Here is a 27602-nt window from a genome sequence, read left to right on the forward strand (position 1 = left end):
ATTTGAATTGGCAGGTAGCTCTCGCTCACAAAACCTAAAGTACCTATAAAAAAAGTCGTATGTATTATGAATAGAAGGCAGATAAGCATTTAGATGTATTTGTCTTGGCCGTTTCGGAACGGACTTGTCACTCATTTTAAACCTATTAGCCACAACTTTTTCATCACTATCGTAAATCTTAGCCCTCATATCGAATATAACTAATGTGCAGATCAGATATTTACGTACAGTTAGCTGCAGAGATACAGTACCCTCCCTGCAGTTTTTGTGCAGTTGAAGTTTGTTTTCTATAAGACGGTCTTCTTCGCAGAGTGTACAAATAGACCATTATTCGGACTGTTGTTGATTTTTGACCGACTACTTGATATGCTTGCCTATCTAACGAGTAACGACTAATAACTACTGACGATATAATTGACTGTCTACAACCTATTTTTAGAAAGTATTAAATACTCAAGTGATTAATAAAAATAAGCGAATATATCGATATTGTTAACTCCCTATCTTCAGTTTGATTTTACCCAAAAAAATCAGATGTCTGGCAACGGACTTGAGTGCCGGGAACCCTCTTCTACAAAGCCGGAAAACGCTGGGATCGGTTACGAGCGTAGCACTACGAAAACATTGGCGAAACGTGAATGTGTTAAGTGACTAACTTTACTTTAAAGAACGCGTCTGTACGTATATATGTCTTGTATGTAATTTGACTATTGGGTGTGACGCAGTCGCGGACTCAATTTTCGGTTGTCTGATTACTTCGTTGCTGAGGCTGTATGGCTTTATATTAAGGCTAAATCTCTTTGTAAGCATTTTTATTTGATTAAAATGTCTGGATAGTGACACGAGTAAAACGCGACATACTAGTATCTAAAGCCTGACCAGTAACATAATATGATCATTGTCAAGAGGGCGCTGTTATTTTCATGTATAGGGTGACAGTTCAGTATAGTATGAAAAAAATAGTTCCAGTGAAATTCCGCAACATGGCGCGTGATCATATATTCCTGGTCAGACTTTACGTAGATACCCCCTTATAAAACATAGCAAACCTTTGTAAAATTGTATCCCTTTCTAACAAACACAAAAGTCAATATGATGGATGAGGATACAATATTTTCAAGGGCTTATTAGACTGGACAAGCGTATATAACGCCAATATGATCTTCTTATGCATTGGTCCAATGAGGAGTGTCTTTGGAAACGAAAAACTTGTAATGAAGATATTCTTTCGAAGAGCCATTGTTGGTGTAGGTACCTATATTATACTTAATAACCAGATATAAAAACCACCGCTGTGCGGTTCCTACTGCCATAACTCCTTTCTAAGTTTTTACATTATAATTTGCTATGCAAATGAAATGCAACATTTCCGAGTTAGATTAGCCTTGCAAAAACGCTTTATTTCGAGACCTGTTTAATGTTAATATATGTACCGCGCCTTTTTAAGTTATTATAAGTGTCAATTTAGCTACCTATTTTTAGCAGTACCTGACAACTTTGAATGATTTTTCAAAACATAGACATAGTATAGTAGTTATAGACATGAAACCGAGCGACCAGGGGTAAGAGAAAGACATATTCATGTATTGACAGGTTAATGTATGGCAGCATAATCCTTTTTCTCTTTCACTCTTATAAATTTCGGTATTTCGCCATTGCCTATGCTGCCATAACCTGACCATGAAAAAAAACCCGGTCGGTGATAAGGACAAAGCATGGCACCATTTTCTCTTTCCTCTTATAGGAATCGCAATAAGACTATCTTTCTCTATCAAAGAGTGGCAGGCCCTTGTTTCAAAACCTTATTTGGATTCCAGTAAGTGTCAAATCGGGATCGCTAAGATATAAACAAACTAATTTAGGTTGGATTCAAGTTACATCTAAACTTAAAATAACTAAAACTACATCGTCAGGCAGAAACGTCTGCGAGCGATACTACAAATGTTATTAGAAAGGGAAAATTGAAAAATTCACCCCCTCCGGCAAGACTCGAACTTGCAAGCTTTCGGAACACCTGTCCGATCGCTACTACCAAGCAAGTCTATCAACCGAGCTACGGTGGCACCTACTCAATTAAACACTGCATGCGTTAAAACTGTAACAAAACATGCAAGTTATTGAACCGCTCGCTCCGTTCGTTAAAATAACACCCTCAATTAAACGCTTACGTATTTCTCTATACCTACTCTTACGTTAAAGTCTATGTGCATAGCATTCTAGCACCAAAGCCTCTTATAATTAGCGTCATTATCGTGTGAGAATATATATAGTCTTTGCTGTTTGGTTCAGAATGAGTTACCGCGATTCGAAGTATTCCTCTTTACGTGTTCGCTGGTGTGTTTATCGTTTTGTTTACTTTAGACTTGTTGTTTAGGCGTAAACATGCAATGATATTGATTCTGAGCTGGAAGAACTGAAAGGTCTTCAATATATATTTCTGGAAAAAGTTCTTTTACCATCTTTGCAATGTTTGTATGTATGTTCGGGTCAAATCTTAGAAACTAAGTTAGACCCATTTCCCATTATTCTATTGAGTTGAAACTTCACATGCATATACGTAAGGTTAGGTGACAATGCAATATTATGGTACCATCGAGCTGATCTGATGATGGGCATAAAAGCTGGCCATAGGAACTTGGTGATAAAACAACGCAACCTAATTGTGTTTGGATTTGTTAGAATTGTCTCGATGAGTATTTGTTGCCTAATAACAAAAAACTTATTTAAAACTGTTTCTACTTCAGTCCACACATACTTTTTATTTTATATAAGCATCTTGCAGCTGGTCATACAAAAGTAGTCGTGTTCATTATTTACTCAGCCTTTCGGTAAATCCAGAATATAACCCATAAATCGCTGTTTGGAGAATGATGTTATTGTGTATTTACTTAAGTATTTATTCTGTCTACTGCCAAATATCCTCGAAATGCCATAAAACTCCCACCGGCTTGCCTATTTTGATACATTTTCAGGTTTGTATGACGCTATGGCCACATTGTCTTACATACTATAAACTTAACTGACCATTGGTAGAGCATATCTTGTTGGAGTGCGCGTTCAAAAGTATCTATCGCAATAAGAACCATTTTATCTAAAATTCCAACAGAAATTTTAATAGAATGCTTATTGCACATGATCACATGAAGCATGAAGACCCTTCTCTAATGGAAAGCCACAATTGTTCTTTATACAGGTGTTTTATTAATAACCTACATTATTTTACGATGTGAAGATTGTGAATTGTGAAGCAACTTTTATTATGGGCCAATCCCGAAATCGCGAAAAAGACATTGACTCTCCTATAGAAAATATTAACGTCTGACTAGGCAAAATCTATGAAACATCCAATTTTTTTGTCGTGATTTCGTGGTTGGTATTGGTACCATAGTAAAAGTAGCTCAATATGTTATATAATCATCAATCATCATCCTCATTAACTTAAGAGTTTGTGAGTAACGAACTTGTCGGTGGATTATCTTCCAGCTATCCCTATCTTGCGCCAGCCTTTTGACTTTTTGATACGACACGACGCCTACTTTTTCTTTCACTTGCTCTAAAAAGTTGTCTCTGGGTTTTGTCTACCCCGCTTGCGTCCTATTCTATGTTCTATATTTTCACATCGTAAATATTGCAGGTTATTTAAAAAAAACATCAACAACATATAACAATAAATCATTTTCCATATCGGTTGACGAATTAAGAACCTCTTTCTTGGAAACTTTGAGTCTTAAGTTACACAAATAAAGATTTTTCTTTAGATGTCCTTCGCCCGTCTAAAATGAAAACAATGTAAACGAGCAACATAATAACAAGACCGTCTTAGGCCGTCGGCCTAGTGACGCAGAAGCTACACGGTCTGCAGCACTGATTGAAGTAAGAGGCACGACACACTGGGAAAACTCTCGTTCGATGACAAAGCTTTTGTGGAAACAATTAAGTTTATAAAGAACTAGCTTCTACCCGCGGCTTCGTCTGCATGGAATGCTGATGGTGATGATGATTGATATCATATACAAGACCTTTTTAGGCCGTCGGCCTAGTGACGGTGAAGCTACACGGTCTGCAACACTGATTGAAGTAAGAAACACGTCACACTGGGAAAACTGTCGTTCGATGACAAAACTTTTGTGGAAACAATTAAGTTTATAAAGAACTAGCTTCTACCCGCGGCTTCGTCTGCATGGAATGCTGATGGTGATGTTGATTGATATCATATACAAGACCTTTTTAGGCCGTCGTCCTAGTGACGTAGAAGCTACACGGTCTGCAACACTGATTGAAATAAAAAGCACGTCACACTGGGGAGGTTGCCTCGTTCATGGCAAAGCAATTAAAATGTGACGTTTTCAACCAAAAGGTACCACATTGTCGCTTGTTGATAGGGTTGATTTCTAATTGAAGCTATATGGAATTAGCGCCTTACTGACAAGCGACAATAAGTACCCTTTTGGTTGAAAATGGAATAAATATCTGCTCCATTACCCAAATGTTGTTTGGAAAATATAGCTTTTTAGCGATAAGACCTGTTCTAGCATAGGCAGTTTTTTATTTGAGGTGTGCAATAGAGTTATTGCATTTTATTGTAAATGTATTATTTATAAATGCATTCAAGCAAACGACGAGAAACAGTCTCAGGAGCTCAGGACTTTTATTTAGTCACTTAGCTACATAGGAGTCCAGTTAGTGAAACAACTGTAGGTACCTTTACCTATGTCCGGCTACGTACCTTTATCCATCGTCAACCTTATTACAAAGTGTTAAGGCCCCAAATTGTTTTTTTTTTTTACCTTTTTTGTACTTGTACCGCGATTATAGCTGACGCAATGCCAATTACCGTGGAACAATAGAATGAAATTTTCCTGTAAACGCCACTATTATCCTGCTGCTTAATGCATTTAACAATTTGTCGTACCATCGCCAACAGTCATATCTGTCCATCGGTCGACCGTATGCCTTTTCTAATAAGGCCCACCGGTGGACAGTTAAGATTGTTACTGTTTGTACAGTCGCCATCAGATATATCGGAACGGCTAAGGTGCTCACAAATATTTGAACACGCCTCTATTCTCAAGGCGTTAGAGTGCGTGTTCAGATATTGTGAACACCTCGGCCGCTCCTATATATCTGATGGCGACTGTACGACTTACTTACACAGTATAAAATGTCGAGAACAGATAAAGTACTTACAAATTATTTCGTTAATGGGTTTATTTTTCAAAAAACGGTTTTTCTCCAAGCTTTTTTTTTCGACTTTACTTTTAACGACGACGAGACGATTCTAATAAACCCAAACACGTTATTTTATCTTCTAGTTCTAAAGGCCACCTTCGGCCTTCATCATTGAGATCAGATCAGTTGTCATAATATTGCATTGTCATCGGTTATAATAATGCCAACTTCCAGCTCAATGGGATGCTAAAACATGGTCTCTAAAAGCTACTAATTTACTGGTAAACGAATAGAATATTTATTATTATTTTAGCACGTAATACTCTTCGAACGGGGGCTGATTTATTTGCACGCATTCAATTCGTTGGACACTTTACGATTCCCGCGATATTTCTCGCTTGGCACAAGGCTAAATATTATATGTACCTGAAAAGAATACTAACACTAAAGTGGCCATCGGTGGGCCTTTTGTCTTTGCTTGTAAGGTTTACGAATTTTCAGTTCACAGTGTGGACATAACCTAAATCCACGTAGCGGTTCAGGCCACCCGAGTCACGGCGTACCAGCCGAAATTACTCGAAAAAAGATTTGGAAAAATAGGCGTTTTTGACCATAATTCTATGACAAGGTGGTGAACGAATCCCAGTAAAATGAATCTCTGCTAAATATTAATATCTGGGAGACCGAGCTTTGCTCGGAAAACATAATAATAACTCAAAAATGCGCGTTTTCCCAGAGATTAGACCTAGATCGATTTTTCGCCCCCGAAACTCCCCATATAGCAAATTTCATCGAAATCGTTATGGGCCGTTTCCGACATCCCCGAAATATATAAATATATATAGATAGATAAATACAAGAATTGCTCGTTTACATGTATAAGATTTTGATCAAATAAAAAAATATGCGAAATAATAATGTGCTAATCTTTGGTTGGCTAAACTAAAAGCACAGAAATAAGTCGGTTGGAAAGTGAAATTAGGGGAGAAATATTTCGACGAAATGGCAGTACACTCTGTGGACCGCGGCGCCCTGGTACCGTAGACGGTAAAGAGGGGCGCCGTGAGGCAATCCTCCTCACCATGTTACTTATTTATTTCGAATAGCCTATCTCGGTTAGGGCGCCGAGATTAAAACTTGCGTGCTGCGGATTGAAAAAAAAAATGGAAATCCCTAACGGGATAACGGTATAGCAAGAGAGATTGTGCTGCCATCTATATTAGGCAATCAGTCCTCTAATCTAAGACCGGTTTTGTACCGGCGTCTTCATCCTTTGTTGTCACCTTGTTAATTAATGTTTTTATTTGTTTCAGGTCGGTGCAGAGCGCGGTTTAGGCGTCGGAAGCAGGTCTAGAAAGCTGAACCAACGGATACACAGCCATGAATGAACTTGACAGTTTACGTCAGGAGGCGGAGACCCTCAAAAATGCCATTAGGGTGAGCATCTTTTCGAGTTCAAGCTTTTGTAAATCATAGGGAACGTGGATGAAATACAGGGAACCGCAAAGGAGCATAAATAGGGCCCCGTTTTTACCCTTTGGTTACGGAACCCTAAAAAAGACAGATTACACAATATAGTCCTGGCCTTTAAACTCAAATGAATCTACATTAAAGAACGGTCACATTAATTTGACACGGTCCTGTGTCCATACTCGAATTGTTGCTAACTTGTGACAAAGTTAAGTGATAATTTAAGAACCACGATTGAATCGTTCAGTACAGTCGAGTTCACGAAAATCTTTATGATCTTTACAAGCCAACGTTTCAAAAATATATAAACAACCTTATCGTCAGTTCTTTAGAGGCGTGTAATAGTAGTTTATGTGACTGCTACATAATGAAAGGCATTAAAATACGAGTGTGGGTTTATGAAACGAACGAAAGAGAGAGAGTTGCACAATACATGAAAGTTCTAATGCCGAATGCCCGAAGGCATTCTCTGCCAGTCAACTATGGGCTAGACTGAAAGATTGAGTTGGTGCAGGGTCATACAGGTATACTTTAGCGAAATAAAATAACTCCATCACAACCTTATTCATATAAGGCTACGCGCTACGCCATGTAACGAATCACGTAGACAATTCCACGTTGACCTTCGTACCTTCTCTAAGAATAACGATAAAATCTCAGATATCGCTGTTAACCTAAATCTTTTCCCCTTGACATCACATGACATATTGCTTAGATTATTTACACAACATTCGACAAACAATCCTGTAGTTAATAAAATGAAAATAAGTTATAATTGTTTTTGCTTGGGAAACTGTTGCGTAACCCTGGCAAGTATTTACAAAGCTCACCTACCTTTCCGCTACTAATAACCAGTGTAAGTTACCCGCATAGTCGGTATGCACTAAGGGATCAATCTATATTGGTGATTAGACTGATGAGCTCACAGTCATTTATATAATGCTTCGTGAATACTTAGATTAGATACGATACGAAGCATCATCATAACAAAACATTTGGTACGAGCAGAGGCGTTTTTATTACTTCCTTCTGCGAAGTTTTCCTGATTTCCCTTGAACGTGTATATATATCCTTACGTATAATCGTCGTAATAGCATTTTTTTATGCGAAGTGGGTGCCGCAGGCATTGCGCACGTAGTGTTATTGACGCATATTTTTCCACATATTATTTTGAAATGGAAAGATTAGGAAATCTTTGCAGCGAGTGAATCATTGCGAATTTAGGTAAATACGAAAGTTAGGTTTATATTAACAAATCCTATAAGGTCAACTTTAACGCGTAGTTGGTAAAAGAAAACGCTATTTAAATTAGAGCCGTACACAGTTCCGAGTAATGGCTTCATTTTTCTAAACAGCGGTATCATAATAATTACAGAGCCTAGATCATTATCATTCGCTTGCCCTTATCCCATTCATTTGGGGTCGGCGCAGCATGTCTTTCTTCCATACCTCTCTGTCACCCGTCATCTCATCATTCGCTCGCATTCGTTTCATATCCTCTCTCACACAGTCCATCCACCTTTTCCTCGGTTTTCCTCTCCCGATACTTCCCTCCACATTCATTCGTAATACCTTTCTCGTCACATGACTTTCATCCCTCCGCATTACATGTCCGTACCACGCTAGGCGATTCGCTCTTACAGAGCCGAGATATACCTATTCTTTTATTTATTCAATATTACGAATATACTCGGGCTCGCGCATTTTTGTGTGGGGTGCGCCGGCCGCCAGCTGCAGTAATGGCAGTTTGTTTGTACGGCATTGGCAGGACTTTATTGTTAAGTCGATAAAGGTCGTAATAGATGAGAAGTGAAATAGTCGATTGTACAACAAGGGCATAAAGCGATCCAATATAGTCGAGGATAAAAATGGACATTTATACCCGAGTTATACACTGCTTTTCACTTCGAGTGTGAATAAAATATACAAAAATATCCAATATTTTAGGTTATTTTACCGTATTTATTCAAGACAAGACAAGAGAGAGGGCGCGCCGGTCGGGGGCGGCTGGCAGTTTGTATGGCAGATTTTGGACTTTATTGCTAAGTCAATAAGGGTCGTAATAGATGATTTTACTTTATGCTCTAGAACATAATAAGCAACTTTATGTCGACTTAAAGTCGAACTTTACGAGCATGAGAAGTGAAAATGATAATTTTGCGTTTTGTGTTGCAGGACGCGCGCAAGGCGGCATGCGATACGTCGCTGTCGCAGGCGACCGCCAACCTCGAGCCCATCGGGCGCATCCAGATGCGCACGCGGCGCACGCTGCGCGGCCATCTCGCCAAGATCTACGCCATGCACTGGGGCAGCGACTCCAGGTATTGTATTTTTCACATCACCTATTTGAAAAAGGGCTTTTTCTTCCCCGCTGAAGGGATCAAAGTAGCACTTTTCTTCCCTGCTAGGAACCCGAAACTGAACTACCCGTGCGAAGCCGGGGCGGGTCGCTAGTCCTAAGTATATGTATGTACCCTTAGTATGACAATGAAATCATTTTATGGAAAATAACATTTCGTCGAATATATCATTAGTAAATACTAATGCTTTTTTTCCTTAAGCGATAAATTTGTATCAAAACAAACCTTACCTATTAGTATTACCTATGATTATGATTATAAGATTTATAAGTAATAAATGAATATGTTAGGAAGATATTAAGAAATATCAAAATTTCATAAGTCCTTACATAATAGTTACTCATTTCGTGCAAAAACGCCTAAACATGTAGTTGAAACGTTTACAGGCCAGGGAAAGGCCTATCGCGAACCTTAGAGTCGAAATTATGTCCATTTGGAACTCTTTCGCTCGAATATGCAACAGAAAGGTAAATAAAATAATGATTATGAAAAATAATGATTTTACCAATAAATAAATAAAATTGTACATAAGACAGATTACAAACACAATAAAAGAACATAAATATATACAATGTACAAAGGCGGACTTATCCCTAAGACACCTAAGTGCTTGGACACCAGTTTAAAGTGACATCTAGCCGTAAAAATACACTAAATATTATTTTTTATAAGCCTAACTTAAAGCTAGATATTGCAATATAGAGGTAAAGTCTAAGACAGAAACGTGTCCCATACTTCCCATAGTTAACAATCGAACCAGGCGCCTATACACGCTGCCAATTGACATCTGATACTGACAATGATGAATGATTTATTTTCTACTTTTTAGTTCAATTTTTTTCATGTAGTTTACTCTTCAAGCTACACCGGGAAGGGAGACGACATTCGTACTTTTCCCCTTTGTCGAAGTATAGGTACAACTGTACCTATGGCTATGCGTGTTGTGACTAGTCAAGGTCGAATTGATAACCTCCTCCTTTTTCGAAGTCGGTTAATGAACCAACGATTTCAATTTAAGTAAATATATTCGGCAGGCGGTCAGAATGACAAACCCAGTACCTAAACTAAACGTATGGGCTTGCAATTACTTATATTTAATCAACTTAATGTGATAAGGGTGACCGTTGAGGCATAATGGGTAGTGGGGCCCTTTGCTTTATCTTTTACAGTTATTGGCTTACTTCATTTTTAAGATTATTAAAAAAGATAGTACGCGTTAAGTATTTTAATAATTAACTAGCTTTCGTCCACGTAAAAGTTGTTAAAACTTTCAACCCTATTTTATATTACACCCCTTAGGGGTTGAATAAAAGAAATCACACATGTTTTTACATCACCGAAACAAATAGTTTTTGTTAAAAACTTCTATTCAAATGACTTCAGCAGTAGTCAACCTCTTAGGCTTAAGACGGCGACGACAAATGTGGTGATAAATAAATAAATAATAAATTCGCTAAGAGAGGTATGGGCACTGTGAATGACCTTTCGCTTTGTGTGGTAGGGCACCGGACAGCGGATGTCATTCCAGATCTAGAGCAGAGCCCAACTGGGGAAGTACCTCCACCTTACAGAAAACCGCAGCCAAATAACACTAGACCCTACTCATAGTGTTGTGTTCCTGCCGGTGAGTAAGGTTGCCAGAGCTCAACGAGGGAGAGGAGTGTTAGGGTCGGCAACGCGCAAGTAACTCCTTTGGAGTTGCAGGCGTACATAGGCTACGGAGACTGCTTAACATCAGGCGGGCCGTATGCTTGTTTGCCACCGACGTAGTATAAAAAAAATATATATATATATATATAAATAAATAAATATTATAGGACATTCATACACAGATTGACTAAGTTCCACGGTTGTGTTATGGGTACTCAGACAACGATATATATAATATATAAATACTTAAATACATAGAAAACACCCATGACTCAGGAACAAATATCTGTGTTCATCACAGAAATAAATGCCCTTACCGTGATTCGAACCCAGGACCATCGGCTTCACAGGCAGGGTGACTACCCACTAGGCCAGACCGGTCGTCAAAATTTGATTAATAACATGAAATTTGTCCACAGGAATCTGGTGTCCGCCTCCCAAGACGGCAAGCTGATAGTATGGGACAGCCACACCACCAACAAGGTGCACGCGATCCCGCTGCGCTCGTCCTGGGTGATGACCTGCGCGTACGCGCCCTCCGGCTCCTACGTGGCCTGCGGCGGGCTCGACAACATCTGCTCCATCTACAGGTAAGATCATTATTCACACAAATCTCTGTTCTGACATTTTGCTGGGACGTCAGTTACCCGCGACCACGACCAGTTAAACCTGTATCGAAACGTCGGTAAATAAAGGTATAAAATAAATTCGCGATAGACCCGATTATAAATGTGATTTAATATGAGATCATTATTTATTAAATGTACCAAGAAACATACTTGAAAGTACAAAAACGAAAATAACAGTTTACCGAAAAATATCTATATACACATGATATGGCTTTCCATCAGAAAAGGGTCCTTATTAGGCACGTGATATAAAGGGGCAGGGGTCCTGCCCCTTTATATCACTGATTCAAAATGACTTTGTCCTGCCGCAGGACAAAGTCATTTTGAATCGAACTCTATGCCCGGTGACATTGTACAAAAATCTATAGCGCCACACTTAGACGCGATACGCGATGCTTCGCAGAGTAATATTAAATTAAATTAATTAAATTTCTTTATTTGAGAGACAACATATGGTCCATAAATTTGTTACTACGAATTAATTACTACGAACGTAATGACAATATTTCTACGCATGTTTAAGAAATAACTTTATTATTTAAATAATTGCAGAAATGCTTGATTTCATGAGGATTCCATTTCATTTCCGGTCAAGCTGATTTCAAGAAATCGGAAAAATACACAAGGACAAAAATCCATAGGATAAATAAAATGTACAAATTCTGTTAAAAATAATTAATTCGTCAAGGAGTTGAACCAACATTTATGCGCCTTTCTACAATCGTACAATTAATTCACATTGTTATTAAAATTTTACAGACGTATATGGTTTAAGAACAGGAAAGACGTGCCACATTCCTGTCAGAACCACCGATGCCGTTGAGTCACTGACGCGTGACTTATTTGTTGATTGTTTTTGCTGGACTCGTCATTCGTATGGGTCTTTTGTTTGAACTAAATATGTCTGCGTCCATCTACTTTTCTTTTTCATAATAAAAAAAAATTACGTCAAAATTATTAACTTTTAATATGCAAACTCACAAAATTATATCCTTTATAGATTTATATTTTGAAAAATTACTATTACTGTGCCATATGTTAATTTTTGGTCACTGGATTGACAAACGGAATCTTTTGATAACCATTGTTACCGGTCAAATGTACTGAGCCGTGTAGTGCCATCTACATTAGTTTTCGAATTCGGAACACGTATTTATCTTAAACTTTACACATCTTGTACAATCAATGGATCTTTGTATACAATTAAGAAAATACATTGCTGACTCCACTGTAACTATTCAGCGTTGCTACATTTTGGTGCTTTGACCAGGATTTTTCACTTTCAATTTATTTATTTGTTGTTACAGCCTGAAGACCCGCGAAGGCAACGTACGCGTGTCTCGCGAGCTGCCCGGCCACTCCGGCTACCTGTCGTGCTGCCGGTTCCTCGACGACAACCAGATCCTCACCAGCTCGGGCGATATGACCTGGTAACATATCTATTATTCCTTCATCTTATTAACTTTCATTTATTCAGATTGAAATAATGCCCACTAGCTAATTGTAGCCTGCAAAATCAAATCCCATTTGCTGGAAGTCCTTAAATTATTCCTATCGCTTTAAGCCTTCATAGAATTAGAAAGAGTACATTAACAAGATCAAATTCAATCATATCTATATATAAATATGCCTGAATCGAAAAATAGGTCTTTCCTATCACGGAAAAATGGTGTTCCGAATATTTGAGAGGCGTGCGCTTAGCCGAAGCCAGCACGTAGGCATGCCCTTTTGACACTTAAATGAAATGTTAGGGGTACCTACACCGAGCGAATGCGTGTCATGAGACGCACGCAGGGGCAGCACCCGCCAGGGTGTAAGGACTATTGATAGTTGATGGAATCTAAAATAAACTAGGTTATTGGGTGAGAGCGATGGACAAGACTGGGCTTTGGGATAAAAAACCGGACTAAAGCGGGGTACAATTTCATTTCCGGCAGACGGTGACTCGCCCCCACAAAAAGCGACTGCAAAATTACTCTTCCTAATTCTGTCGTCGTCTGTTTAATTTCTTCGTCGAGGCAGTTTTAAACGAGTTTGTCCTCCTCAGCGCCCTGTGGGACATCGAGACCGGCCAGCAGTGCGGACAGTTCACCGGGCACACCGGCGACGTGATGTCGCTGTCGCTCGCGCCCGACCAGCGCACGTTCGTGTCCGGCGCCTGCGACGCCTCCGCCAAGCTGTGGGACATCCGCGACTGCCAGTGCAAGCAGACCTTCCCGGGACACGAGAGCGACATCAACGCCGTCACGGTCAGTTTACTGCATTCAAGTTGGTTGTGTACAGAAAGAAAAAGGGCCCGAGAGGTGAACCCTGTCGTGGTACTCTATACTTTAAGGTTTTTGAGGAATAGGAAGGGTCCAAAAATTGAACTTTGTGGTTACTCCGAACTTTACAATACCTGATCGACATCCGCGACTGCCCGTCCAAGCAGACCTTTCCGAGGCACGAGAGCGACATCAACTCGGTCACGGTCAATATTCTACATTAGGAAGATAAAGGGCCCGAGAATTGATCCCTGTGTACTGCGAGCTTTACAATAGTATTCGCTCGATCAGGTTACGTTAACAACAAATTCCTATATATGTTCATTGGTTAAAAAAAGGCATCGAAAATCACGTCACGTACGTCAGCTTCAACCGATACGTAGTGTAGGGAGTGTAAGGTATCGTGCTCAACGCGATCAAATGCTTCAGAGAGATCGCAGACATGTATAGCATCTCGAGCTAGAAGTACATTCCACATTGTCAAGTATCTCTATCTCCGTTACAGTTCTTCCCGTCCGGGTTCGCGTTCGCGACGGGGTCCGACGACGCGACGTGCCGCATGTTCGACATCCGCGCCGACCAGGAGCTGGCCATGTACTCGCACGACAACATCATCTGCGGCATCACGTCCGTCGCCTTCTCCAAGTCGGGCCGCCTGCTGCTGGCCGGCTACGACGACTTCAACTGCAACGTGTGGGACTCCATGAAGAGCGAGCGTGCCGGTGAGTACAATCAAAGAAACTACTGTATTTTTTAAACCTTAGAGACGCTACATGTCTAAGGAAGACGGAAGGCCCGAAAGTTGAACCCTGTGGTACTCCGAGCTTGGGTAATACAGCGAGCTTCTATTATGATTTCGTCTTACTTCTGTGCCTATGAGAGCCGTCAAGCTAGTCCAAGTTTACGTTTCGCGGTTATAAATAGGTGTCAGTTTTCATATAACTTAAACTTTCAGTAGTAGTAGTAGGTAATCACTTTATTGTTCACAACACAGGTTTACAAAAATAAATGACAGTAATGGAACTTATATTAATTAAACTTAATCTTCATTTACTTAGTTACAAATTTTGAATTTTTGCAATATTCTTGTATACCGGGGTGGCTAAAAAATAAGTGCATCCCTGTTCCCAGGAAGATTTTGGGATTATACAAAGCAACTTATACTATGAGACCAACCACGAAATCGCGAAAAAAAATTTACTCTCCATAGAAAATTGACCAGCCGAAATGTATGAAACAGCCAAATTTTTTTTTCGCGATTTCGGGGTCGGTCCCATTAGTAAAAGTTGCTCAGTATAATCCCAAAACCTCACTGACGAAAAGAATGCACTTATTTTCTTGCCACCGTGTACAGACTGAACATTAAAACTTACTAATTTATAAATGATGCAGGAGCCGAAGCCGATGATAACGTTAAGATAAACTTGCAGGCATCCTGGCCGGCCACGACAACCGCGTGTCCTGCCTCGGCGTCACCGAGAACGGCATGGCCGTGGCCACGGGCTCCTGGGACTCCTTCCTGCGCATCTGGAACTAGAGTGTCCGAGCCGACCACCACCACCACCACCACCACCACCACCACCACCACGCCACCGTTTATAATTTTATATGGAGAGCGTTCGACGCCATACTGACGGTCGGCCCTAGCCGACAACGGTCTATATCAGCGTATTTTCCTAATTTTTTTGGACATATCGAAGGTTAAAGATAGACATTTGCAACTTTAGGTATCTTTGGCTGAAGTTGCGAATCCTTAGTTTCCTTTGAATGTGTTGTTCTCGAGTAAAAGGTACCACATTGTCGCTTACCACTTACAAGGACGCTCTGACTGGTTATTCGTATGGAGACGCGAGCAAATTTCACCCCTATGGTAAGTGACAATGTACCTTTTACTTAAGAACGACATAAATGGAGTCACAGATGTAGTGATTAATCGTTTACCATCGTATTTTCTCGGAAACGTTCGTAATTGTCATGCTACTTCAGTCAACCTCAGTACTTTTTGTACTGAGACTGACTGAAGTAGCATGACACGTTCGTGCGTTTCCGTAAAAATACGATGGTAAAGGATTATTCCTTACGTCTGTACGAGGTTTGCTATTTTAACAGGCGATTTACTACTTTAGCCAAATAATTCAACTCTATTCGGAGGACAGGCTTGCGACTTTAACCGACGATATCGATGATTGCTTTTAATAAGTCTAAGAAAATACGTCGAAAAAGATGGTGCTGTATAGGACATCAAATAGATAGTGACAGCCAAACTTCTTCGTAACACACCTTTATTACCACATAACCTGTCAAACTCGCAGCAAGACTTTAATTACGCAATCGATGGATTTTTCGACTTTATGACGAAATGTCTCTACATTTTAGTGTTGTGGTTACCTGGTAGAGGTTCTTGACTACTGCAAAATCGCACAGAAATATCATTAAAATGCAGACACTTCGACTAAAATATGTCCAAAGGAATTAGGATGAAATGTCCGTGATATTGATCCGTACAGAACACGCCAATCAAAACTTAATGCTTGGAAATTATCACGTGATTTCGCGTGACATCCCGATGCATTTATTTCCATTGGCGTTTATCAGTAAACGATTCTCATGACTATGGCATATGTACATTTATTTTTGTTTTTCTTGCTTAAAAGGCATGCAGTTGAGAAAAATATATTTCAGTCGGGTCACATTTCATACTATTTGACAGCATATATGTATAAAATAACTATTGTGTCTGTCACTGCCAAAAGTAAGCACAAATACCTGACTCTTTAATCCTTTAAACGCAACGTCTATCATGTACAGATGTAGTGAATAATCCTTTACCATCGTATTTTTACGGAAACGCACGAGCGTGTTAAGCTATTTCAGTCAGTCTCAGTAGAAAAAGTACTGAGGTTGACTGAAGTAGCATGACAAATACGAACGTTTCCGAGAAAATACGATGGCAAAGGATTGTTCACTACATCTGTACGGCGCGTTATAGTGAACCTTAACGCAATGCACGAAGGTTGATAATTCGAACAAGGATTCTATAAGAAAAACAAACAAAAAATGTACATTTCATGGAAAACTTTAATAGCGATGCGTAAAGGTTAACACTAACTGCCCCTCGCTTTCACCACACATGGATTGATACGTCCGTGCATTACAGGTAATGCACAAATGTATAGAGCCATCCATTTCTGACGTCACGTAGACGTGACAGAGTAGTTTGACGGTGCATGTCATGTAATACACGGACAGTTAAAAGTGTTAAAATACGAACGCACTTGATAAGCGCACCGTGTTTTCTTTGCTTTATTTTAAGTAGACTATAATTTCTAACAATGAAAGCATTTAAACTACGATAGAGTGGTTTATGGAGCGGCTGTGTGTGTGTCTCTATGGTTCACCGTTTACGATATAAATTTATATATATGTAATGTAATTATATGATTATATAGCGTAGCATTGCGGGGCCTTGGGACGGCACCGCTGCTGAGAATATGTTTCTGTGTAACGGTAAGTATTCGTTTGAAATTATAACTATTTGGTGTTTTCTTTTAAAATTTACCTTTAATTTTGTTTTTTAAGGCAAAAAATTGGGTTTTTCTTCTTATAAATAAATACTTCTCGTAAAAATCTATACATTCGATTCTTAGTAACGAAGTCAAACAGTTTTCTAAACTGGATAACTGGTAATATTTTGGAAGAAAACGCCTATTTTAAGAGCTATCAGGGTTTGATATGTAACACTTAGTGAGAACATCAAACAGTCTAAACTTTTTAATGTATTCGTAAGTTTTTACTCTGAATACAAACAACATTAGGCCCACAATAGAATGTTGAAGCTCAATATACTGACTTGTTTTGTCACCGGTCTCATACCATCGCCCACACTGTTAACTGACAGTTCCATAGACATAGTATATACAAGTAGTTATAGACGCGCCACCGAGCGACCGGGGGTAAGAGAAAAAATATTCATATAAAATTTGGGCAGCATAGGATTTTTTCTCTTTCACTCTTATAAATTTCGGTATTTTGCCATCGCCTCCTATCTATGATGCCACCCGGTCGGTGATAATGACAAAGCATGGCACTATTTTCTCTTTCCTCTTATAGGAATCGCAATAAGACTATCTTTCTCTATCAAAGAGTGTCAGGCGCTTGGACAGTTCGTAAACCTTATTGCATAAGGTCCACCGATGGCACCGATGGACAGTTAAGTGTTGCTGTTTGTACTAGTTGTTTCGCCCTGATTCGTCTGTAGCTTTACAAAGTGTCATAAAGCTTGAAGCTGGAAAATTTATGTGAAAATTGTCGTTGTATTAACATTTGTATTTAAAATTTTATTAGTTTATGTTCGTTTGGCCCTTAGCATTATTTGTCTCTAATATAAAGAGGGCAAATATGGTGTAAAATAACTTATCTACACACATATAAGCTGTCGATGATGTGTCCAGGAACCGCGTGTTTCGGCCGCCATTGCGGAATTCAACGACACTTTGCAATAGATATTGCTTTCGAATAAAACGTCATCTCGACTGATACTAGAAATGAGGTCAAATCAAATTCCTTTGTTTTTCAGTGATGTTCGAAATTTGAATGCCATTATTAAACCGATATCGATGTTATTATTAGGCAATAATAACATTTTCACAGATAAGAAATATGTTCTAACAAAACAGTTTCTTTTTGCTGACCATAATTTGCAGTTTTTGAAGGCATCATAGAGGGTTATATGTGTGGCAGCCTGGGAGGCGCATTATAACTGCATATATATGTGTGTAGATAGATTAACTAAAAGGGATGATAGTTTATATGTTTGTGTGTTAGAATGAATGTCTGTCAGTCGTCGTTTCGCATTTCTTCAATCAATAGAAGAGTTTAACCTAATATTAATTTGATTAATATCTATTCTTTACAGATCAATCGCACAACATCAATCGTACAAGTTCTAAAATCTATTTAAAGAACCAAATATTATGATTAATGAGTGGACGAGTTGATTATCTTCCGTCTCTTTCGTGAGACATTGCTGTCTCGCTCGGACGATTATCAACTAACCACATACTATATCTATGTGTAATTTATTGAATGAGGATTATTTCACTGTGGATGCTAAGTTATAATTTTAATATGTAATTATGGATAAGTCACCCGTTTTAATGTATAGATAATGGAGATTCCTTTTATAGATCTCTGATGGATCAAAAATTAATTGATAATTTCATTTTTCATCCATTTTGAAATGACACAACTTCCATTTAGATGTTTCAATACTTTTTTCTACTGAATTTTGAAGGTAGATTCATGGATGTCGTGTCGCTTCAAAACAATAAGATATTATTTTATATTTCCAAAACTTGTAAAACATTGTAATTTACACTTTGACATAATGCAATATATTAATTTATCAATGTCACTCACTGTTATTTTTTATATCTCACTAAACGGAAAAATAGCGATTAAAGAATGGCATATAATATATAGTGTTGTCTAAAATATCCATTAAAAATCCTATTGAGTATCAAAATACTATACTTAAATATTTACTGACTTCATGATGGTCTAAAACGAACTTTAATGCATTCGTGTAAAGTTTATATTCCTTCGACATTTTTATCGGCCAATGTGTCATAATTTATAAGGAAAAAGTAAAGTAAATCTTTTTTTACGCGAAAACGGTTTGAAATTTCGATGCCATAATAATCAAAACAGGTTATAATTATAAATAATAATTACTTAATCATTCTGAATAATCGTAAATAATCTATTCTAACATTACACCTGTCAATAGTTCTAATTTTGATACGAGACGCACTAAAAGCACTGCAACAAATAGTACTTATTTTGGGACGCACAGACTGAGGCATGCCTTGAAGGACGAGATTTTACGAGTCGTGCAAAAACGGCGAGAATAGTAAGCCACCGGGCGTGGCTTATTAATGTGTCTGGCTTATTTAGTCCCATAACCATCTTTTTCTATATCCGGTTACACTGTAACGTCCTACATCTCGGGTTCGCCCATTTGTTCATTTTTCTAGATTAAGCTAGCTATAGGAATTAAATGTAAGTTCCCAAGCATTTTGTAACTTGAAACATTCTGTTGCTTCAAAATTTTCAATATTTCAGTTAGCACTTACTTTGCAGTATTCGTTCGTTAGCACAAAGTTATCGTAGGCTTTTCTTTTGGATGGTTTTCGCTCCTCATTTATATCCTCTTGAGGCCCGCCATACAAAACTAAGGATTTTTAAACCCGCCGCCATTGACTTGATATAAAGTCAGTGCATTTGGTGCCCCACACGCCACGACTTGATATGTTATACGGGTTGTCTACGTGCTTGGCGTTAATGACTATTACTTCATTGACGTGGCGGCAAAACGTTGAGGGTAAAATCTCTTTTTAACCCAAAAATATATAGCAGCTTTTAAAATGTCGATTTAACAATGAATATACAAAGAATTCATTTTTTGGATTAAAGAATACATTTCAACTTAATTCGCATTTCGAGTTCAGTATAATCGAAATTTAAAACCAGTTCTAGTCCGTCTAAGGGCCTAAGCTAACTTTACACGACTTTGGACAAAGTGAGGGAATGACATTATAATCGTCATATGTTTATAGAAATTTGTCATTAATCATGACATCGCCACACTTTGTCATTGCAAATGCCAGGCAGAGTTAGCTTGCTACGACTTTAATAGGTACCTTTTTTCACCACGTTCCGAACTTTTTACTAACCGTACCTTCACCATGAATTTTACGCGGCCTTAAACGCTAGCGGCTGCGTTAACTCAAACGCAAGCGAGATGCACCAGTTTACGCAGTCGCAAGCGAATTAATATCAGTGTCAAACTCGTGGTAAGGACACTGTACTTTTAACACGGACTCAAGAGGATAAGCCTTTTTTCTAGATAGTTAATACATTATATAAACTAAGATGTTTGTAAGGCGTCCGCTTCAGGGAATATACGTACGATATAGGGAATGGATATATCAATACAATACTTGCATTACACTTTTAGGCAAGTAAAAAATGGGATGGAAAATATTTACACTGGCACTGGCAAAGTAAGGTAACTATTTCACCTTTTCGCCGCCATTGACTTGATATAAAGTCAGTCCATTTCGTGCACCACACGCCACGACTTGATATGACAATTTGTGGCTTGGCGTTAATGACACTTTACTACTTTATTGACGTGGCCACGAAAGGGTTGAATAACTTATTTTTTTGAGTTAGCTATCTTTCTTAGTCTTACCTAATATGACGAACGGCCACATGAAAACGAAATATAGGAATGCGTATTCAGAATGTTTGCATTTCGCGCTCACACATTTAGTGCGATAGGACGATTGAGAATATCAAATAGACGGCTCAAGCTATCATTTCTAAACGGCCAAAAAATTTACCACGAGTAAGTAATGTCTAAATAATTTTCAATCACATTATTTATTTGTTACATCTATGAGCTCAAACACATACATTAAGTTGATTACAGCATATTGATATATCCACAGAGGCCTATGACCTATAACAGACTAGAGATGATTGCTAGGTTATAGCATATCAAGCAATTTGCTCGGTTTTATACGCATACTGATTTTATACAGCAATTATTTATATTCGGGTCTTTTCCTGTTTCTGCTTTGAGCAAATTGATCTTTTAATGCATTCATCTTGATGTCTGGCGGTATTTGTTCAATGTCAAAACGTAGAGAGGGTAATTCAATGAGCGTTGGATACATACAAGCGGCCAACTTATTAAGGATCTTAAAGCGCATTGAATCGCTATCTTACATAAGTTGGCTGGCCACGGCCCAGGAGTTAGATGGTACGTTAGATTATGCGTAGGATAAGACTTTTTTTAAATAAACGTTATTTTCTACAATATCCGCTTTTCCGATCGGTGTACGACAACTTAAGTAACATAGAATAAATGTACGTATATTTACTATTTAATGGATAGTTTTATGGCTCCCGTTTCGTTTGTATTCAGACCAATTTTTCTCACTTTTACATCGTATTATTGGAATGGACTGCCATATTTAATCTTACTGTAATAATATATAATATCTGACATGCAGTACTGGGATTGGGCTATCAAATAAACTTCTATGACGGCCTCTTAGAGGCTGTAACTGGTTACCTGATTTATTAGTTAATGTTTCAGAACTTACGAGAGAAATTATTATGAAATGAGCATTCTTCGGCAACATTTTAAATAAAAAAAGAAACTTACCTTACTCTAGTTACGGGTTAAAATTACGCGCATAATTTATATGTTACTATGTGCAAGTATAATTCGATAATTCATATGAATCGGCAGATAATCAGTAATGATAGTACCCTGAACTGTTTACTGACACTTTATGAAAAGGATTTGTGTAAGTTAATTTTTATTTGCTAGTCCACATCTTCGATATGTTAATATAATTATTCTTAGTGGTGTAATACTAATTATAATGTATTGTGTAAAATATTTTTTTTAGTTATTATATCAATAAATTAAAATTTGTTTATTTCATGTTTGTTTTATTGGATCTCCTTTCTAATAAGTATTCTCCTGTTTCCTACCCTGTCTAAAAACCCTGTGTTATTATAGTGTCTGACGGAAGTCGGCCGATGGTTCGGTTTCGGCCAAAAAAAAAACTGCCGAACCTTTCGGCCGCGTCGAAACTGTATTTTCGGCAGTGTCCGACCGAAGTTTCGGCTATTCGGCTTAAAAATCATGGTTCGGCCGAAGGTTCGGTTTTGGCCTTCGGTAACGGTTAGGGCAAGGGTGGCTTGAGCTTGCCCCATAGTTATAATATAATATTTATCATAATATTAGTCGTCCATTGATCTTAATTCTGTTAATTACGATTGAAACCTTTTTCGTCAAAACATGTCGCGCGAGTGACTAAAAATACGTGAGTGAAACCGCTAAGTTAGTTAAGTTAATATGTCTCAAGATAGTTTAAATTCGATTAATCCTTTTTCGAAGAAATATCATGTTTTATGGTCTTTTTTTTTGTTCACGGAGTGGGCGAATGCATTTACGCACCGTCCCCCCGGCCGCAGAAAGGCCATTGATGGGGGGGGGGGACTCGCTGGTCCTTTCCCCTCTCAACTGGCGAGAGGGGAGTGAGAACTTGGCCCTACCCACTAAACCCACTCCGGCGTTTCACCAAATCATAGGTGAGGCGACAGCGGCTGGGAAAAGTCAATATAGTTTTTTTTTACTTGCGACTTAATAAGAAATCTCTTTGTATTTTATTTGTATTACGCTTATAAAGTCATTAAATACCCTAAAATGTAGCGTTTAAAAGTATCTTTTTTATGTAATATTTAAACATACTCGTACCATTGGTAACCGCATAGAGTAACTTATACTAGAGTGGTACTGTCATAGTAAATTTTGTAACCCCAGTAAATTCACTGCCATCTGTCGACACACTTTAAAACTAAAATTGAAGATTTGTAAAAATAATATAAAATGTATTTAAATATAGATAAATGATTTTTTTTATTTGCATTAATTATTTTGATGATTTTGACCCATGTTCTTTCACTGATATGCGTTAAAATTGTTAAACAACAAACGAAACCGTCAACGCCATCTATACGACTGTAGGCCAAAACTAGTAGCACCCTCTGAGCGAGAATCAAATTTTCTTGATTTTCGAGGCACGTTTTTTCCTTAGACTGTATCCATCTATTACGGAGTTATTCTATCTTAACCGTTAGGTTGGTAAGAAAGGGTTGCCATTTTCGGCAATAATTTAGAAAACACACATAATATGTAGTTAGACAGTGGAAATTTTCACAGATGATGTATTTATTTCTGTTGCCGCTATAACAACAAATTCTAAAAACAGAATAAAGTAAATATTTAAGTGGGGCTCCCATACAACAAACGTGATTTTTTTGCCGTTTTTTGCGTAATGGTACGGAACCCTTCGTGCGCGAGTCCGACTCGCACTTTGCCGAATTAATTTTAATACATTCCAGCTAGAACTTATTAAGCTTATTTATGACTCAAGACCTCTAAAACATCGAATATTTTAGTCTTACATATTGTGCTAAAACCGACGAAACAATCTGAGTAATTTGTACATCTGGCAGTTGGCAAGCGGTCATATATAAATGCCAATTGTGTGCGTGACGTACTTGTGTGCGTAATGTTTTGTGAGGTTTCGTGCAACTGTACGAAGGTCGAAAGCTTGTTTGGAAAAGCCCTACGTATTTAAGAAATTAGAGCCAAAGGGCCCCATTTTGGGAAAACGTGTAACTTATTATTATTGTAGGGGTGTTGTGGACCTGTGAGTGTCACGTCGACCAAGCAGTGATCTATTGTGACGGCCCTTTAAAGTTCGTTACTAATGCCCGTTGAGTCCAGAAAATTCCAGATTCTTTGGGCCGTAATGTTCTGTACCTCATAGGGTTGCAGTATGTGCCGCCCTAAGTGGATACTTCTTTTTGACATTAGTGGTCCACAGGAACAGAGAATGTGAATTGCAGTCTCCTCTGACTCCTGGCAGAACCTGCATGTCGCATCCTGTTTCTTCCCAATTCGGAACATGTGTTTGTGTAACTTAGGAAATCCATCTAAAAGTAAAAGGAGATAATGAGATTTATGATTGTTTCATAATTTTTAAACTAACAAGGGATTTAATCAGGTCACAGGCAGACTGGCGAGGAATTGTATCAACTTGCTGCGCGGGTTTTGCGAACTACCCGCACTTGATCTTGATTATTAACTTGTACGCTAGGGTGGTCACTTTGCCTACACACAACACTCGCGACATCCGATGGTATGTGATGGGATGTTTTTTCCCTCTTACAATTGCTAATCTCTGGATTCCACGAAGAGGAAATCCCCTGTCCCTCATTTTGATTGAAATTTCGATGTTTTCTGATTTCAATTGCGTACTTTCCTGCTGTAGTAAAAGTAAAAAACGTTACGTTGACAGGACTGGGATTATGGAGCTCAATCCAGTGGTTTGGTCCTCCCAACTGTAGCAAATGTTAGGTTACCGCTGATTTATTTTTTTGACGTTTTTTAACAGCCGCGATATGAAATATTATTATAAAAAAATGAGTATGCTCCTTGACCGTTTCCGATATAATGCGTTTGAAATAAACATAAAAAAAATGAATTAAGTATGAGTGAAAATCGTGTTAGTTTAAATCAATGTAATTTATAAACTATTGCAAAACGGCCTCCCAGTAAGTTTAAGTAGGATTATTATCCTAGATTTTTAACATAGGCAGGTAGTAAATAAAAATATCCAATTCTATATAGGTACTGAATTGTCGTCGGAAGTTTTCAGAATTGCGATAATTCCACATTGAAAAATTTCGGAAACTTCTCGTACTTTTGTATGGGGATCGAAAATTCCGTTTCTTAATTTCCTATTAAATTTTCCTAAAATTTCCGAGAACTTTTCCAACTTTCCGCAACTTGAACATCTGTAAAAATAGGTAATGTCTGAACTGATAAGTGATGACCATAAAATTTAATTCTCAAAAAAATAATTTATATTTTACGTCGTAATCGTAAATATTTATGCCTCTAAAGCGCTGTCAATGTACATAATTGTCTTGCGTGCAAAACAGATTATGATGATCGTTATATAACAGATAAGTAGGTATAGTGAGTCACGGCACGTCCAAAATATTAGTAGATTAGTAGGCAATCCGGAGCTAAATTGGCTTTTTTGTTCATAATTCGTAGGAAAACTTGTAAATAGTCTCAAAATTAGGCCAACCTATGGCAAACGAGTTCTATGGCCGTATGCCTTTGCGCGTGAGTCAATGTCAGTTTTAAGAATTTTGATATGAATCTACACTAGAGTTTTAAGGAGCAGGTGGCCGCACAACGTTCTGATTCATCGTGTTTATGATCTATTTTACTTCGGTTCCATATCTAGCCGAACAAAACATGATGAGTTAACAAAAGAAAAAATGCAACCAGAAAGGATTAAGCTTAGGAGTCACTACTCCAATTTGTTTTTGTAGTAGGAGGATTTAAACACTGAAGGATTAGCAAGGATGGTCAATCAGTCGGCGAATATACGCGCATAACGTTGATGGCGAAACCCGCATACCAAAATAGATGCTGGCAGTGTGCGGCGGCGCGACGGTAGCCATGTTGCCCGCGCTGGAAGGACAGACTTGATCTAAGCAAATCTACACTAAAGTCAGCCAAAGTAAGGTTGCCAGAGCTCGGGGGAGAGGAGTGTTAGGGTCGGCAACGCGTATGTAACTCCTCTGGAGTTGCTGGCGTACATAGGCTACGGAGACTGCTTAACATCAGGCGGGCCGTATGCTTGTTTGCCACCGAGGTAATATAAAAAAAAAACACTAAAGTCATAATGATACCCAGAAATGGCTCATTTAGACGGCGGGCTAACTCGCATACGGTTTTAGTTACATTTTGGACTATTGAGGTAACATCCAATTCAGCCGACCAATGTAAGCGTATCGTAAAAACGTTACGAGTACGAGACGCGTAGAGTTCTGGGCACCAAGCGCCGCGTATCGTTTTATAAGTGAAATCTTTATTGGTTGAAATCATGGCGTCACTGGCGTCAGATGTCTTCGGCGGATGTATCGACGATCTTACTTTCTCGTCAGATGAAGATTTTTATTGTTTGATTATGTCAGAAGTTTTCTTTTTTACGCTACGCGAGAGAAATCTCATACGCTACGCTACGACGACGCTTCGTGTGCGGACTTGTTTCAACTTGTTCGTGCTCGTAGCGCTCTCGTTCTAATACGCGCGTATTAGTATTACGATACTCTTAGACGTCTCTTACGCTTACGCTCCGTGTGCTGAGGGCCTTAATGAGTCCTAAGGAAGAACGACGACAGTTTGGAACAAAATATAATTCAGCGTCTTTATGTGAAAATATGATTGAGAAGTTCAACTACTTTCAAACTTCTCACAACAAGCTCGTTCATTTGATGTATCCAATAGTTTGCAAAACTTTTTACCTGCGAAAAATGTTTACGTTTCACTACGGGTCACCAATTGCGTGTAGAAATTTTTACCGTATCTCGCACGTACAGTCAGTTACCATTCTTTAACAGCTTAACGCAAAGAGATAAGTCTCTATAGGTATGTAGAACGATAAGATTGTAATAAATTAATACTTTTGAACGTGAAGTGTACTAATTGTGAACTATTTGGAAAATTATTCCCGGGTGGCAGATAATGTTTGCGCATTATTCATTGTTTCATCCGCTAGGTGATGGTTGCTGTCCAACGTACTTTAAAAAACTTGGCCACAAGTAAACTATCCCAGCAAATATTAAACCATGGTTCCCGCGCGTCGACCGAGCTTTCCTACGTATTATGCAACTGAGTTTCAGGACTTATTTTAGTCAGTCAGAAATTTTCACGGCGCGTGCACACGTCCGCCGAAAACAAGCGAAAAACGACCTTAATCCAACGTAATTAGGTAGATTAAAAATATTAACAAATACAGTGCTTTTAAACGCCGAATATTTAGGAAGTGTTTTTTTATTGGTAGATTTTAACAAGTGACGACGGGCCGCCATCTTGGTTTTTTTGTTTGTTTATTTGTGCTGTTAAATGCGTAACTAGTGCAATGATTCAATAGCTAATTTAAGAATGTTATTTAGTTAATTGTGAGCTCCTTGGGAGATTGGATGTACATATGTTTTACTCTTAGTTAATGCTACGTTTTAGATATTTTCTTAAACACCAAATGTTATCACCCTTTTCAGAATTAATGATATTTATTTACACAATTATACTTACATTAATTGTTACTTTCTATATTAATCTTGGGTCAAATAAGCATCTAACACATTTTTTAATTTGTGGTTAAAAGAGTAAAAATTATACTCCTTTTTTTTGTCAGTCGTGTAAAAATCAGACAAACACATAAGGTTAAAATATAAACATGTGATTATATTGTTTCCTTCTGCCAAAAATAACGTATATTCTAACGAAACCGAGCGAAGGACAACATACTGTAAACATTAATGCTAACAGAAATAAACACAGTCACTAGTAACATTCACTATTGTATTCACATTTTGAAAGAGCTCAA

At 38.3% G+C, this 27602-nt stretch overlaps 2 protein-coding genes across 5 annotated transcripts in view; both read left to right on the forward strand.

The window, feature by feature from the left end:
* LOC134751428 (guanine nucleotide-binding protein G(I)/G(S)/G(T) subunit beta-1) overlaps nucleotides 1–22061 on the forward strand; it is a 31095-nt gene extending 9034 nt beyond the window's left edge. Inside the window, exons 2-9 of the mRNA XM_063686833.1 lie at nucleotides 6483–6606; nucleotides 8815–8960; nucleotides 11069–11239; nucleotides 12586–12708; nucleotides 13326–13527; nucleotides 14048–14264; nucleotides 14973–17049; nucleotides 18458–22061. Coding sequence (XP_063542903.1) covers nucleotides 6550–6606; nucleotides 8815–8960; nucleotides 11069–11239; nucleotides 12586–12708; nucleotides 13326–13527; nucleotides 14048–14264; nucleotides 14973–15079 — 1023 coding nt within the window. The 5' untranslated portion in view covers nucleotides 6483–6549 and the 3' untranslated portion in view covers nucleotides 15080–17049; nucleotides 18458–22061. The remainder of the gene's footprint in view (nucleotides 1–6482; nucleotides 6607–8814; nucleotides 8961–11068; nucleotides 11240–12585; nucleotides 12709–13325; nucleotides 13528–14047; nucleotides 14265–14972; nucleotides 17050–18457) is intronic.
* A 4827-nt stretch (nucleotides 22062–26888) lies between these two features.
* Nucleotides 26889–27602, forward strand: part of LOC134751429 (uncharacterized) — a 47522-nt gene continuing 46808 nt past the window's right edge. For all 4 annotated transcript variants that reach the window (XM_063686834.1, XM_063686837.1, XM_063686836.1 and 1 more), the window contains exon 1: nucleotides 26889–26976. The gene's annotated coding sequence lies outside the window, so the exon portion shown is untranslated. The remainder of the gene's footprint in view (nucleotides 26977–27602) is intronic.

This window comes from Cydia strobilella, chromosome 22 (assembly GCF_947568885.1).
Source record: "Cydia strobilella chromosome 22, ilCydStro3.1, whole genome shotgun sequence".
Lineage (NCBI taxonomy): Eukaryota > Metazoa > Arthropoda > Insecta > Lepidoptera > Tortricidae > Cydia > Cydia strobilella.